Raw genomic sequence first — 17,640 nt, forward strand, 5'->3', positions numbered from 1 at the left:
ACTCACGACTATGGAGACGTTGAGGACCCAGCCGTACTATGGCAAGCCTTGAAAGACAGATTCAATAATCAAAAGGAAATCAATCTCCCTCACGCTCTTGAAGAGTGGAAAACCCTGAGGTTTCAGGATTTCCAAAGGGTTAGAGATTACAATTCCACTATCTTGAGGATAATTGCACAATTAAAATATTGTGGTAACCCTGTCACCGAAGCAGAAATGCTTGACAAGACATACAATACTTTCCACAAAGAACACAACGTCTTATCCCGAATTTACAGAAAATGTGGGTATACCAAATTTTCTGAATTGATGGTAACACTCATGTTGGCTGAAAAGAACGATGAGTTACTAATCAAAAACCATAATTCCCGACCTACGGGAGCCAAGGCATTTCCCGAAGTAAATGCTACAGCGGTAGAATATTCGGGAAGGAGAAACCAGACCAACCGAGGTCGTGGTCGGCGTTTCAACAACAAACGTGGAAAGCCTTACTATCCTAAAAGTATTAGATCTAACAAATGGGTTAGATCTGAACAACCTCCTAAAGGATAAGAAACCGAAGAGGATACCACAAAGAAAAGTTAGACTGTATGTTACAGATGTGGATGTAAAGGACATTGGTCCCGTACCTGTCGTACTCCCCCACATTTGTGCAAGTTATATCAAGAGTCCATAAAAGGAAAGGCTAAAGAGGTGAATCTCACGGAAAACGTTGAAGGGACCTCATACCTTGAATCCTCTGATTTCGCAAATGAGCTCGACTAGAATACTCTTGAACCGTACGGAAATGTTTCTAATAAGACTACTGAATAGTCCTCATTTGTAATGTATAATAATTATGTTTTTCAAAGAATAATGTTGTTTTAACAACAATATATGTATAATTATTGTGTGTTTTCTTTATATAATCAATAAATAAATTTCACGTTTCACTGTTGTTCAATGTTTATGATAATTTCAGAAATGGATCAAAACGCAAATGGAACAAAATCTAAGAAAGAGATTCAAGAGATATGTATACTAGATAGTGGAACAACGCACACTATCTTGAGAAAAAATATATATTTCTCAGATATAAAACCAAAAAGAATTATTGTCAATACAATATCAGGTCCTGCAGACGTGATTGAAGGAAATGGTAAAGCAAACTTTACATTGCCAACTGGAACAAAAATTTCCATAAATAATGCACTATATGCTCCACATTCCAGAAGAAATTTGTTGAGTTTTAAAGACATATATCGTCAAGGATATGATACTCAGTCTGTAACTGAAAATGGAAAGAAGTGTATATATATAACTTCTGATAAATTTGGCAAAAGACACATATTGGAAAAGTTTCCACAACTTCCTTCGGGATTACACCATACTTATATCAATGCAATCGAATCAAATTTTATGGTAAAACAAAATCCAGAAGATTTTAATTTATGGCATGATCGCCTCGGTCACCCGGGCACCACAATGATGCGTAGAATCATAGAGAGCTCACATGGTCATTCACTGAAAATCCAGGGGATTTCCCAAGGGAATAAAATGACATGTGTTACATGTTCTCTAAGAAAATTGATCGTAAGACCATCGCCAACCAAAATCGATAAAGAATCACCAAAGTTCCTTGAAAGAATTCAAGGTGATATATGTGGACCGATACATCCACCATGTGGACCATTCCACTATTTTATGGTATTAATTGACGCATCCAGTAGATGGTCACACGTTTGTCTATTATCATCTCGAAACATGGCATTTGCGAGGTTTCTAACTCAGATAATCAAACTGCGGACACAGTTCCCTAATTATAATATTAAAAAAGTTAGATTAGAAAACGCTGGTGAATTCACATCCCAAGCATTCAATGATTATTGTATGGTAACGGGAATTGAAGTTGAACATTATGTGGCTCATGTTCATACGCAAAATGGTTTGGCTGAATCTTTAATTAAGCGTCTGCAACTGATTGCAAGACCATTGATCATGAGATCAAAACTTCCAACCTCTGTATGGGGACATGCTATTTTGCACGCAGAAACACTCATTCGAATCAGACCGAGTGCATACCATAAGTATTCCCCACTACAATTAGCGTTTGGTCGAGAACCAAATATTTCCCATTTAAGAATCTTTGGTTTTGCAGTATATGTGCCTGTAGCACCACCACAACGAACAAAGATTGGACCACAAAGAAGGTTGGGAATATATGTTGGTTGTGACTCTCCATCAATTATAAAATACCTAGAATCACAGACTGGTGACGTCTTTACAGCACGTTTTGCTGATTGTCATTTTGACGAAAATGTATTCCCAGTTCTAGGGGGAGAAAACAAAAATGTTGGAAGTGATATAAAATGGAGTGTACCATCATTGTTATATCTTGATCCTCCTACTAAAGAGTCAGAACTAGAAGTTCGACGAATTATGCATTTATAGAGTATAGCTAACCAGCTACCTGATGCATTTGCGGATACCAAGACGGTAACTAAATCTCATATACCAGCTGCAAATGCTCCTGCTCGTATCAAAATGCCAAATGAACAAGAAAAGGAGGATGACACACGTGAGCCAAAAACACGCCTGAAGCGTGGTAGACCTGTTGGTTCTAAGGATAAGAATCCTAGGAAACAGAAGAAAGCTGAAATATATGATGCACCCAAAATAGCAGAAAATATTTTGGAAGAAATAAATGATAAGGACTCTAATGAATCAGAGCATCATGAATCGAAAGATAATCATGAGATTTCTATTAATTACATCCATAATAAAAAGATATGGAAAATGAATGAAAATGATGACATTGGTGATGTTTTCTCATATCTTATGTCAAATGAGGTAAATGAAGATACCGATGATCCAGAACCGAAATCCATATATGAATGTCAAAAGAGACATGATTGGAATAAATGGAAAGAAGAAATACAAATCGAACTTGATTCACTTAACAAACGAAAAGTGTTTGGATCTATTGTACTCACACCTGAAGATGTGAGACCAGTTGGGTACAGATGGATTTTCGTTCGAAAACGAAATGAGAAAAATGAGATTACAAGGTATAAAGCTCGCCTTGTAGCCCAAGGATTTTCTCAAAGACCTGGTATTGATTATGAGGAAACATATTCTCCTGTAATGGATGCGATCACATTTAGATTCCTGATGAGTCTAGCCGCTGATAAAAATCTTGAGATGCGTCTCATGGATGTTGTTACAGCTTATCTATATGGATCATTAGATACTGATATCTACATGAAAGTTCCTGATGGATTTAAAATGCCAGAAGCATTAAGTTCCAAACCTAAAGAGTTATGTGCAATAAAATTGCAAAGATCATTATATGGGTTAAAGCAATCTGGACGTATGTGGTATAATCGTCTCAGTGATCATTTAATAAAAGAAGGATATGTGAATGACCTTATATGCCCATGTGTTTTCATCAAGAAAATAATATCCGGATTTGTAATAATCGCGGTATATGTTGATGATCTTAACATTATCGGAACTCAAAAGGAAATACAAAAGGCATCAGACTATCTCAAAGGAGAATTTGAGATGAAAGATCTTGGACAGACACAGTATTGTCTTGGCTTACAAATAGAACATTCACAAAATGGTATATTTGTGCATCAATCCACATACACTAAAAGAGTGTTGAAACGATTTAACATGGATAAATCAACTCCTCTTAGCACCCCGATGGTCGTTAGGTCACTTAATATTGAAAGTGATCCATTTCGACCACCTGAGGAGAAAGAAGAGATACTTGGTCCGGAAGTACCATATCTAAGTGCAATTGGAGCGCTGATGTACCTTGAAAATTGTACACGGCCTGATATATCATTTGCTGTGAATCTTTTGGCAAGATTCAGCTCATCTCCAACTCGAAGACATTGGAATGGGATTAAACATGTTTTTCGTTACCTCCAAGGGACCATTGATTTAGGCTTGTTTTATCCTAAAAGTTCAAAAGGTCAAATGGTTGGTTTTGCAGATGCAGGATATCTTTCAGATCCACACAAAGCCCGATCGCAAACAGGATACGTTTTTACGATCGGAGGCACTGCTATATCTTGGCGTTCTCAGAAACAAACGCTCGTGGCTACTTCTTCAAATCATGCTGAGATCATTGCACTCCATGAAGCAAGTAGAGAATGTGTATGGCTGAGATCAATGAGCCGACACATTTGTTCAAGCAGCGGGATTGGCGAAAATACGGAGCCAACTATTCTATATGAAGATAATGCAGCATGTGTTGCTCAAACAAAGGACGGATATATTAAAAGCGATAGAACGAAGCATATTCATCCGAAGTTCTTCTCATACACTCAAGAGCTCGTAAAAAAAAAGAGATTGAAGTAAGATATGTCCAATCATGCGACAATGCAGCTGACCTCTTCACAAAATCACTTCCGACTTCGATATTCAGAAAACATGTTCGTAACATTGGAATAAGTCATCAGAAGGATCTATGACTGCTCATTCGAGGGGGAGCTTACGTAGTTGTACTCTTTTTACCTTACTATGGTTTTTCCCATTGGGTTTTCCTAGAAAGGTTTTTAACGAGGCAACATAGACGTTAAGCAAGAAGCGATAGTGACACTGGTATCCAAGGGAGAGTGTTATAAACGTAAACAACGTCAATGTTTACGGCACCAAACTTTGACATTATAAATCATGTGGAGCCCACCGTCACTATGCATGCACAGTAACTTCCACTTTTTAATTTCTATATAAACAATCGTTTCGATCGTTTGTAACACACCATATCTTCTCCTTCTAATAACAAATTCTCTATTGTTATCAGTGTTATCTCTTTTCTACGGGTATAAATTTTACCATTATTTAAATTCCCGCGATACAATAAAATTCGAGTTCTTTTTATACCACACCTGTTATCGAAATCATTGTCATCATACATTTAACATTTTCATTGCGTATTCACATTTGGGGTCCAGATGGGGTGAATATTAATATCCTCCACCACCTCTATTATTTTATTCACATGCATTATCAACATTTAACGCCATCTGTACAATCCCAACCACTAAACGTTAAAATATCCAACGGCCACGATTCGCCAACTCGATACGTCAAGCACCGACGGCTGTGATTGAAGCCATACCTTCCAGCTCACTCTTGCTCCGTCTGATCCTCTCACCGCCGTCATCACATCCGGCCGTAGCCGTCGCCCAAATATCCGGCACCGCCGTAGCTATCTCAGTTACACTCTCCACCGCGTAATCCGCATCTTTCGTCTTTTCTGATCTTCCCACCTTTTAAACCAACAAAGAAGAATAAATAAATTACATATAAAGGTATGTTTTTTTTTTTTTTTTTGTAAACTAATATAAAGGTATGTTATTATTACAAAGAAACACAATATTGTGGATGAAATCATTTTTTTACCAGGATTGTGCGAAGCCCCACAGATTTACCCGCGCTAATATTATGGACATTGTCATCCAAAAATACCTTTTAAAAAAAGTAAGTATAGAAGCAGTTTTAATACGATGCATTTAATAAGAAAATAATTTAAATATTTATCTAAATAAGAATATTACCGCCCGGCGAGGATCAACGTTGGCTGCACGAATGCAAACATCCATTGCGGTCAACGAAGGCTTGAGAACGACGGGATGCTCATCGGGTCGGGTTGTTGACCCGAATAAATTCGGGTTCATTGTCTCGAAACAGATAATCTCTTCGAAACAATCTTCTAAACCCAATCTCTCAAGAACCTTCATCGCATGGTTCCTGTCTGAATTCGTAAATATCTGATGACCCAGGAAAAAAAGGACCATTTAATACAAACTAAATAAAAATTCATGCTATTTTGAAAAAAAAATAAAATAAATGAACTTACGATTTTTCTCTGTTTGATTTTGTTCAGAAGGTTTCTTAGTTTGCTGTTAGGTTGGATCGAACCATACGGCAACCTTCCGTGCACGACACTGCAAACAAAAGTTTCAGGAAAATCAACAAAACGTTTTGAGAACAATATATATATAAGTGGTAAATTATATATGTTGATGGTGATTTTTTTACCTGTGATATTCATCAGGATGAACATCGTGACCTAATGCCTACAAAATTTATATGAAAATAAAGACAAGAAATGAGAAATCACTTAAAGTAAAATTTTCTTAAGAAAACCTTTTAACAAAAAAAAAAAATTTCTTAAGATACAAGAATAGGGAGAAGTGAAATTACCCTGAGACCAGCCAGAGTACTTCCATAAGTCTTGAAGAGTTCAACTCTTAGACTCGAAGCTTTACTTTCAGAAAATCCAAATTTCTCCATTAGAAAATCTGCCAAGGGAATTATAATTAACTGAATGTTTATGAAAATTGTAAAAAGGTAATTTTCCGTTTAGTTACCGTCGATGTTTTTCTTGACGGCTGGAGCTATTCCCGTTTTCAGAGGGTATAATGTGTCATCCAAATCTGATCACAGTTACAAATAACAGAAAGATTGAGTTTTACTGCTTTGTAACAAATAATATAAGTTTTGTAAATGTATTTGAGTTTTACCGAAAATGAGGCAGTTGATCGGAGAGAAAGCCATTACAAGAAAATAATGTAAGCAAAAATACTGTTTTAAATATTTGAGAAAATGGAGTAAATAGCAAAACAAAGACGAAGAGGCAAGAAGAAAGGGAGAGTCTGGAGGGTATTTATAGGATGCTGAGTCGTTTTTTATTTGTGTAAATTAGTTTTAAGTCATGTTTTTTTATGTTTTAATCTATTTTTTAATCATGGATATTGACTGCTGACTCATAGTTCATATCCTTCTCGTGTCTATTTTATCTGAATACATAATTCTTTTTTGTGGCAAATGATGACACATTTATTCTCGAATATCTAATCACATTTTATTATGTTTCCATGTTAATCAAATCATTTTCTATCTTGATTGTTTCTTGCACCGATCATATTCCATCTTGATTAGCAATACAACACTACGAGAAAACATATTTATTACAAGGGTTATATTCCTTGTTGATTCGTTGTAATAGAAGGGTTACAACAAAATAATAAGGAATAGTGTTTCGTTGTAAAACGTCCGTCGTAATGCAAGATTCGTCGTAACTTTCATGTAACATTTACGACGAAATAAATTTGTTGTAAAAGCGAAAGAGAGTATTTCATCGTAGTTTCGTAGTTACGCTTCATCGTAAAAGATTCGCATAGTTTCCTTGTAAAGTCTTCTTTAAGTACTTGTACAATTTACGACGAATTTACAAGTCTTTTAATGTAAAGTCCTTGTAATATTTACGAGAAATGTACAAGTATTTCCTAGTAAATTTCTCGTAAAGATTACGAGGATTTTACAAGTACTTCCTTGTAAACTCCTTGTAAACATTATAAGAAATTTACATCTCATTGTCATATTATTATAATATTATGAAATATTCAAAATCAAAATATATAAACTATAAAATAAAATATTGAAAATTAAAATAATTTTTTTAAAAAAATATATAAATGTCATAAAATAATATTCAAATTAATAATAGAAAACAAAAAAATTGAAAAATAAAAAGCTCAGGGAAGACGCCGTCGAAGTAGTTGTTGGAGGTGTTTCTTCCTGGAGAGTCTCATACTTCATCTATGGGTTCCGTCGCGAAGAGTAGGATGAAGTCGTCCTTGTGGCTTCATTGATGAAGCTTATTCATACAATCAGTTCCATCTTTTTAGGAGCCACCTTGAAAAAAAGAAACATATTAATATAATTAATTACATAAAAGTATAAGAAAATAAAATATATTTATTTTTTTTTAAAAAAATATCTAATCAGTCGTTTAAATACCTCAACCTAATATTTGAATATATTTTTGTTACCTAGTTACCACCTAAACTAACCACCTAATCTAATTACCTAAACTAATTACCTAAACTAATTACCTAAATTAACCACCTAAACAAACCACTTAAATCTAAATTAATATTGAAAACAACATACCTTTGAGAGAAGGAGAGGAGTGGTTTGAGAGGAATGAAGGAGGCATTCCTCATTCATGTTTCGAGTTTATATAAGAAAACAACATTCCTCGTAAAGTCATCGTAATTTTACGAAGAATCTACCAGGCCCGCGTTTTTAGTGTTACGAGGAATCTACCAGGTCCGCGTTTTTAGAATTACAAGGAATATTTACGACGAACTTACAAGGAAAATTTTACGACGACTTTACAAGGAAAGCTTTACAAAGAAATTACAAGGAAAGCATTACAACGAATTTACAAGGACACATGTATTACGAGGAATCTACCAGGCCCGTGTGTTTTCTATTACGACGAATTTGCTAGGACAATATCTGAAACCCCGAAAATCAAATCCCTAAACCCCAAAATCACTTATCTATTTACACCATACCTTTTTACCACATCATCCCTTTAATCCTATTTTTTCTTAAACCCTAAACTCCAATTGAATCCTTAAAACGCAAGTTATAAGTACTATAATCAAACAACCACTTGATAGCAAATAATCAAATTATTCCGTAATCTCTAAACCGAGGGTATGAAATGAAGTTAACTTGTTTGGCTTGAGAATGCTTACAACAAAATCAGTTTAGTAAAACAGCTTAAACACGTTTTCACCAAAAATAATGGTAACATGTTTCGTCAAAAAAATCCTTGTAAAGTTACAACGAATTCACAAGGAAAGCATTACAACGAACTAACAAAGAAAGCATTACAACAAATTTACAAGGACACATGTTTACGACAAATCTACCAGGCCCGCGTTCTTAGAGTTACAACGAATTTGCAAGGAAGCGTTACAACGAATTTACAAGGAAATCTTTACAACGAATTTACAAGGAAATGATTACAACGAATTTATAAGGACACGTGTATTACAAGGAATATACCAGGCCCGTGTTTTCCATTACGACGAATTTACTACGACTATATCTAAATCCCTGAAAATCAAATCCCTAAACCCCAAAGTCTCTTACCTATAACATCATATCCCTTTTACCCCATTCCCCCATTCTCCCATTTATCCTATTTTCTCTTAAACCCTAAACTCCAATTAAATCCTTAAAAGCCAACAAATAATTATTATAACCAAACAATATACACTTGCATTAAGTCTTAAACTGATTTATATATTTTTTAAAAAAATATTTAAAACATATATTACATCATTCTGAATCATTCGAGTTTTCATCAATATCAGTACAATGATCATCATCGCTTGCATCGAACTCTTCTTCACCTTCTTCATCCGTCATATCGTCGAAAAGATCTTCATATTGATGGTTATCCACATCAATTAGAAGAATGTCATCAGTTTGTTGTTCAGATACTTCCACTTCAGTGATACACACTTCTTCTTGTAAAGGTGATTCTTCTCTAGCAACTATTCGTTCACGAGGTGTAACTTTGATAGCAGCTAATCAAATTATTCCAAAATCTCTAAACCGAGGGTATCAGTTTGGTAAAGCATGCTTAAAACATATTTTCACAAAAATTAATGGTAACATGTTTCGTCGTAAAAGCCTTGTAAAGTTACAAGGATTTTACAACGAATTTTCTCTTTTCTTGTAAAATCGATGTAAATTTACATGTAAATTACCACGAAACATTTTCCTTGTAATTTTTCTATGACTTTACGACGAAATTCATTTTTGTCGTAAAATCGTAATAATTTTCTCGTAAATTTACGAGGAATATATTTCCTCATAATTTTTACTCGTTATAGGCATGTTTTCTTGTAGTGCAAATACATTTTCTTAATTAAATAGATTCAAACTTTACGTGTTAAGTCTTTAGAACCATGTCTCTAAATATATGATCAAGAAAAAAAAACCATGTTTCTTTTTTTTTTGTCAACAGAAAATAGTATGGTTTATAAAGAAGAGTAAAACGAAAAAAAAACTTAAGATGAACATAAAAATAACTGATCACGTTAAATACGTAAACTTGTATTATATGCTATGGATCAATTTTGACTTTTTCATGAATAAGAAAATCAATCATTTGTTATCCTTGGTGCCATTTTGGTAAAGAATAACCTAACTACAGAAGGTTAGAAAATTAAGCCAAGAGTAATTAAAACCAACATGAATAGTAACTACTCCATCAATGATTGCAAATTTTTTTAGACGACCAAATTTTCTAATAAGTCTTAAGTCTTGACACGCCAACCAAAAATATATTGTCATCTATGTGCTTAAATGATTTAATACATTTCTTTCTTCTTGTATCTTTCTGATAAAATACAAAAAAAATAAACTACTTAACAAAAATTGTCTGTAATACTTCCATCTACTCACGCTGTATCTAGTGATCACTGTAACAGAATCTTCCTCTACTTCATATATTGTGTTGGTTATTTGGGTTGTAACCCGAATAGTTATGAATTATATAGTTGGATAATGATTGAATCGCCGTGCTTTCTTTAAAGAGTATTTCGACCCTATTCCAAATTTTGAGTTACACGAAATCCCTTTGTAGGATAAGACAATCAAAGTCTCACTCTTGTTCTAGGCTAAGATGAGTAACAAATAAAGCTTTAGTACTTATATGCGTTTCTTCAAAGTCTTTGATGATCTTTGAACGATGAATCTTTTTCTTTCTCTTTCTTACTAACTATTAGTTTCTGATTTTTTCTATCTTTATTTGTCATTACCTACACCTCCTTATACAGAGAATGAAGAGTTGCAACTAATAGTTATAATGGTTAAACTAAAAGTTGCAAATGTTAATGAAGAGTTACAATGGTTAATCACCAAGGGTTGCAATTATCAATATGGTTAATTACCAAAGGTTGCAATTATTAATCGTTGCAAGGTTTCATTATATAGTTGCAATTGTTCATATAAACAATTGCAATGGTTCATATATAATATTGCACACATTCACTTAAATATATAACAATCCTTCCCCATTTAAGTGTAATCATAGATTCATTAAATAAATCATACATATATCAAACTCATGCATAAATGAAAATGTTCGAAGAATTGAATTTTCATCTTAGTGTATTACACATTTCAAATTTCCGAGAATCAGGATATCCTACGGATTGAATCCCTCAACCCATTTTGGGCACATGAAGATAATACACACATGTGTTTCCACACTACTCTAAATGTTTATACTTGACACTATTATAAGCCATGTGTCCCAATCCATTCTTGAGAGCGTACAAAGCCAAGTCCCAGCTTATTGAAGCGGCATCACTTCACACTCATATAGGTAAATACTTTCACTCATGCAGCAAATGCATTTTTTCAAAGTATTTATTAAGAATATTATTTCAACCTATCTCATTTTTGCAGGTCCAAGCACATACCTTGGGATGATAAAAAAATGTGCTTCAATCTTTAAGTGTTGGCTTTTCACATTGAATTCAGCCTCTAACATCGTATTAGAGGGGAATTGGGTATCCCACCATTAAAGATTTAAAATGGATTTTAAACCCATCCCTTTAACCGACTTAATCACTAAGTCCCTAGCTAATCCTTTCGTCAAATGATCAGCTAAATTTTGTTGAGACCGAACAAACTCTATTGTAATCACCCCGTGTGTGATCAGCTCACGTACTGTGCTATGTCAACGCCCAGACGTCTAGACTTACCATTATACACTTGGCTATAGGCCTTAGCCAAGGTAGCTTGACTATCACAATGGATAGAAATTGGTGATACTAGTTTCGGCCACAATGGAATCTCGTACACTAAGTTTCTTAGCCACTCTGCTTCTTTACCAGCAGCTGCTAATGCTACGAATTCCGACTCCATAGTCGAACTTGTAATGCAAGTTTGCTTCTTGGAAGCCCAAGAAATGGCACCTCCCCCAAGCAAAAACACCCAACCACTTGTAGAAGAATAATCTTCTATGTTGGTAATCCAACTTGCATCTGAATATCCTTCTAGTACCGAAGGAAATCCGACATATGTCAAACCATAATTAATGTTTCCTTTCAAATACTTGAGCACCCTTTTTAAGGCTTGCCAATGTTGAGTACTAGGATTACTAGTGTATCTACTCAACCTTCCTACAGCGTAAGCTGTATCTGGCCTAGTGCTCATCATGACATACATTAAGCAGCCAATCACTTGTGAATATACGAGTTGTGATACTGCTTGTCATGCATTAGGAATAAGCTTCACACTCGCATCCATGGGAGTTCTCATTGGAGAACAATTCTCACAATTGAACTTCTTAAGAATTTTCTCAATGTAATGAGATTGTGTCAAAGATAGTCCTTTAGTTTCACGTTTGATTCTAATTCCAAGAATCACATCCCCCCCCCCCCCCCATGTCTTTCATTGCAAAATTTGATGACAAAAATGCTTTTGTAAGCTCTACTTGTCTAAGGTCAGTACCAAAGATCAACATGTCATCAAAATACAAGCAAATGATTACTCCATTACCGAATTCGTCAAATTTTCTATATAAACACTTATCCGATTGGTTTAACATGAAACCATTTGATAAGACAACCTCATCAAACCTTTGATGCCACTGCTTATGTGCTTGCTTTAGCCCATACAATGATTTGATCAACTTACACACCTTATGCTCATTACCAGGCATAACAAAACCTTCAGGTTGCTTCATATACACCTTTTCTTCCAAAATACCATTTAAGAACGCTGTCTTAACATCCATTTGGTGAATCACAAGGTTATTAATTGCTGCCAAAGCAATTAATAATCTTATAGAAGAGATCCTAGCAACTGGAGCATATGTATCGAAATAATCATTACCTTCTCTTTGTTTAAAGCCTTGAATAACCAATCATGCTTTAAACTTGTCTATTGTTCCATCAACTTTCATTTTCTTTTTGAAGATCCATTTGCAGCCTAAAGGCTTGCAACTAGGTGGGAGATCCGACAAGACCCAAGTATTATTTTCCATGATGGAGTCCATCTCATCATTTATTGCTTCTTTCCAAAAAAAAATTTCCTGAGAATTCATAGCTTCTCTATAAGTTCTTGGATCATTATCAATATGATAACAATATGAGTGTTGGAAACCAATCTCATCTCTTGATCCTTCAACTAAATATATTTAAAAATCAGGACCAAATGATTTTTCAATCCTTCCCCGTTTGCTCTTACGGAGCACAGGTGACATGTCAGGAGGCACTAAAGTGTCGTCTCCTTTATTAGCTCTACTTGAAGTTGGTACCAAATCCTTTGGCATATGTATAGATGAAAACCGATTTTCATCAAATATTGCATCTCTTGATTCAATTACAGTGTGAACTGCTACTGAATCATTAGGTTATATTACATAAAACCTATAAGCTTTGGAATGCTCTGCATATCCAATAAAAATGCAATCAATACCCCTCTCTCCCAAAGTTTTAACTTTAGGTTGGGGTAGTCTTACAACAGCCCTACATCCCCAAACTCGAAGATAATTCAAGTTTGGTTTTCTCTTATACCAAAGTTCATAAGGGGTAATTGTGTTCTTTTTGTTAGGAACTCTATTTAATAAATAGCAAGCCGTTAACATGGCTTTACCCTAAAATCCGTCACTTAATCCCGAGTAAGATAACATGGAATTAACCATTTCTTTTAGGATTCTATTTTTCCTTTCTGATACACCATTTTGTTGTGGTGTATATGGAGCCGTAGTTTCATGAATAATGCCTACGGATTGGAAATATACATGATCATAATACTCTCCACCTCTATCAGTGCGTAACTTCTTAATCAAACCATTTTGTTCCAATTCAACCTCAGTTTTATAAATCTTAAATTTATCTAGAGCCTCATCTTTAGCATGTAATAAATACAAATAACAGAAATGAGAATAATCATCTATAAAAGTGACAAAATACTTCTTGTTTCCTAAAGATGGTGTAGCATGCAAATCACATAGATCACTATGTATAAGTCCTAGCACTACCGAATTTCTTTCAATGCTTTTAAATGGTTGCCTAATTATTTTTGTTAACATACACGTACTGCATTTTTCTAAATTTATATCAAAAGTAGGAATTAACCCTTCTTTAGACATATTAATCATACAACTATAATGTACATGACCTAATCTAGCATGCCACAGAAATGAATCATTTTTACTAGAACTTTCCATATAAACAGAATTGACAACTTTATTAATATTAAGCATAAACATTCCATTACAGAAATATCCAAATCCAATAAATACACCACACTTCGATAATATATACTTATCGGATTCATACACTTGTTTAAAACCACATTTATTTAAAACACTACCAGAGACTAAGTTTTTCCTAATTCCAAGTACATGAAGTACATCCTTGAGATCAAGGGTTTTTCCAGAACTAAACTCTAACACCACTTTTCCACGACCTAGGATAGGGGCAGTTGACTCGTTTCCCATATGAAGTACGTATCCATCTTGAACTTGCTCATATGTAGTGAACCATTCACGATCCTTGCAAACATGTGTTGTTGCACCCGAGTCTAGGTCTGGGCATAAAATCCGGAACCCGAAATCCGAACCGAACCCGAACCAAAAAATCCGACCCGTTATCCGACCCGAAATGTAAAAATACCCGAACGGGTCTTGTAGGGTGGTACAAAAAATATCCGAACCCGAAGTGTTATTAACCGAATCCGAACGGGTAACCCGAAAATCCGAAATTAATAGTTAATATAAATATTTTGAAATATATATAAGTATTTCAATTATTAAATTCAAAATTTATGGTAATATGATATATAATAATAAATATTAAAATTTTAATAAATAATTTAAGTACACAATTAGTTATAAATAAGTATTTTATATTTTGCTCATTGAAATAAAAAAGTCTACAATCTATAAGGCAATACATATTGTTTACAAATAATGTTTGTTTTCATGCTTGATTTAACATTTTATTGCTATTTTATCAATTTTATGTGTGATAGATTAATTTTTATTTAATTTAGATGTTTTTCTTTATGTTTTACTTCAGGTTTTTTGTTTTTTTACTTCGGTTATATCCGAACCGAACCGATATAACCCGAATCCGTACGATATATGATTACTTTATGGGTTTTAAGACGCAATATAATTTTGAACCGAACCCGAAGTGTTATTATCCGAACCCGACCCGTATTAATAAAATTTTAGTATGGGACCTAAGGGCGTAAACCAGAAAACCCGAAAACCCGAAAAACCCGACCCGAACGCCAACGGGTACCCGAACGCCCAGGCCTACCCGAGTTAATCCACCATGCCACTTCATCATACTTGATGAGTGGATGGACCTTGGTCCTTAGACACTTGTCCCAAACGGTTTTGTCCCGTTTTATTTTTATCCTTCCCTGCTCGGCAATCACGACTTAAGTGACTCGGCTTGTTACAATTCCAACAAATGCTCTTAAACTTTTTATTAGATCCATTGTAAGTGTTGTTATTAAAGGATCGTTTCCTCTTATTCTTATTCTTAGAACTCACACCTTCCTCCATCATATTGATGGAAGAAGTACCAGCCTCATTATTTTTGGGTTTTTCTCCCTCTTGCGCCCTTAGAGATTCTTCTATGCGCAAATGGCTGCCAAGTTGTACAAGAGACAACTCTTCCTTTTTGTGTTTTAACATGTGTTTAAAATCTTTCCATGAAGGTGCTAACTTATCGATGATACTCGATACTGAGATGGATTCGTCCATCTTCATGTTGTGTTGTGCAAATTGACCTAGTATACGAAGCAATTCATTGTATTGCTCCATAACTGGCCTAGAATCAGACATCTTGTAATTATTAAAATTACTAAAAAGAAACTTCTTACTAGAAGCATCCTCAGCCATGTATTTTGATTCTAACGCATCCCACAACTCTTTTGCGGATTCGACATTCTGATAAATATCAAAGAGAGGATCTGACATACCGTTGAGAATATGGCCACAACATATGCAATCATCGTTTTCCCATTTAAGTTGCTTCCTTGTCTCATCCAGAGACTCGTTCTCAGCATCCTCCGGTACAGTAGGCATAGGCATGCTTAGAATATACACTACATTCAGATTTGTGAGGAGAAAATGCATCTTCTTTTGCCATCTCCGAAAATCTACTCCTTCAAACTTATCTAACTTCCCAAACTTTGATGTCATCTCTCGCACCGATACACCAGCCATAATTCACAAGAAAAATACTCTTTAAGATTGTTGGTTATTTGGGTTGAAACCCGAATAGTTGTGAATTATATACTTGGATAATGATTGAATCGCCGTGCTTTTCTTAAAGAGTATTTCGACCTTATTCCAAACCTTGAGTTACACGAAATCCCTTTGTAGGATAAGACAATCAAAGTATCACTCTTGTTCTAGGCTAAGATACAAGAGTAGCAAACAAAGCTTTAGTGTTTATATGTGTTTTTTCAAAGTCTTTGATGATCTTTGAACATTGAATCTTTTTCTCTGTCTTTCTTACTAACTATTAGTTTCTGATTTTTTTTATCTTTATTTGTCATTACCTACACTTCTTTATATAGAGAATGAAGAGTTGCAACCAATAGTTGTAATTGTTAAACCAAAAGTTGCAAAGGTTAATGAAGAGTTGCAATGGTTAATAAAGAGTTGCAATGGTTAATCACCAAGGATTGCGATTATCAATATGGTTAATTATCAAAGGTTGCAATCATTAATGGTTGCAAGGTTTCATTATATAGTTGCAATTGTTCATATAAACAATTGCAATGGTTCATATATAATATTGCACACATTCACTTAAATATATAACATATTGATCATATATTGATCATATAGTTATTAATTTCACTTTCATATATACATATACTGGATTTTTTTTGTTATGGTTAGAGTGGATCCGACCAAGTTCGGGGCCAAGTCTCTACGTCCTTTTGTCACGAGTAAATCTCTCCAACATAGTTTTGAGACCAAACTTTTCAATTCGTTACAGAAGTTTGACATGTCAATGGACCAAGCATTGATGCCGATTATATTGTTTCTGTGTAACATGTTTTATAACTATTCTTTCTGCGTCATAAATGTTAGCTGGCACTTATTGTTAAAATCTACAAATAACAATAAAAAAATATTTTACCAAAAGAAACAATTTTAAAATATCTTAAGTTATTAGGATCATAGTCGATAACCAAGATTATGAATCGTGGCCGTGGGGGCCCGTGGAGGTATAATGCTTTTAAGATTTAACGGCCGGAAGCTGATGTTGGTTAGGCACCGCTTCCTTTCTGTTCTTGTTCATTTGTAAAAGAGTGATAAACCAGAAAAATTGAACCCAAACATGAAGGCTACGCGATCATTATTAATAAATATTCGATGGAGTTTCAAATGAAATGCCATTAGTCACATGGCTTAGGCTTTTAGAGCTGTCTTCGTAACAACTATCACCTTTATGGAGTTCAAATAAGATGTCACTACCACAAATTCACACACAATATACACGTGCCTTTATAGAGAAAATATATCTTGGACGGCACTAGCGTACGCGTTGGTAGGAAGTGGTTCGATTGTTTTACGTGTTTTGTTTTTTGGTTAAGTTTTTTTTTACGTATGGTCAAAAACGAATACAAAGCGATGTGGAAAAGATAAAGTTGTCCCACTCTCTAAAGCACATTATTCCGTGAATCTGTCGCGTAAGAAAAAATGACTGATTATGCTTAGTTTGGTTTTATATGTTTATTGATGAAATATTGTACAAAATAGCTGATTTTAATTTTCTTTAA

The 17,640-nt window shown here is 34.5% G+C and overlaps 1 protein-coding gene across 1 annotated transcript; it reads right to left on the bottom strand.

Moving 5' to 3' along the window:
- Positions 1 to 4,847: 4,847 nt before the first annotated feature.
- Positions 4,848 to 6,706, bottom strand: BNAC04G12610D (uncharacterized protein C24B11.05). Its single transcript, XM_013837118.3, has 8 exons — positions 6,522 to 6,706; positions 6,369 to 6,434; positions 6,202 to 6,299; positions 6,037 to 6,074; positions 5,855 to 5,942; positions 5,553 to 5,765; positions 5,398 to 5,463; positions 4,848 to 5,264 (listed from the first exon to the last, which is right to left on the bottom strand). The coding sequence occupies exons 1-8, from the start codon at positions 6,553 to 6,555 to the stop codon at positions 5,082 to 5,084; spliced, it is 786 nt and encodes a 261-aa protein (XP_013692572.1). The 5' UTR covers positions 6,556 to 6,706; the 3' UTR covers positions 4,848 to 5,081.
- Between the last annotated feature and the right edge of the window lie 10,934 nt (positions 6,707 to 17,640).

Source organism: Brassica napus, chromosome C4 (genome assembly GCF_020379485.1).
Source record: "Brassica napus cultivar Da-Ae chromosome C4, Da-Ae, whole genome shotgun sequence".
NCBI lineage: Eukaryota > Viridiplantae > Streptophyta > Magnoliopsida > Brassicales > Brassicaceae > Brassica > Brassica napus.

Excerpts from the sequence above, each read along its gene's own strand:
- BNAC04G12610D (XM_013837118.3), bottom strand. The coding sequence starts at position 6,555 with ATGGCTTTCTCTCCGATCAACTGCCTCATTTTCG. Across the intron at positions 6,435-6,521 it reads GATCAACTGCCTCATTTTCG|ATTTGGATGACACATTATAC; the intron begins GTAAAACTCAAA and ends AACTGTGATCAG. Across the intron at positions 5,766-5,854 it reads AAATCAAACAGAGAAAAATC|ATATTTACGAATTCAGACAG; the intron begins GTAAGTTCATTT and ends CTGGGTCATCAG.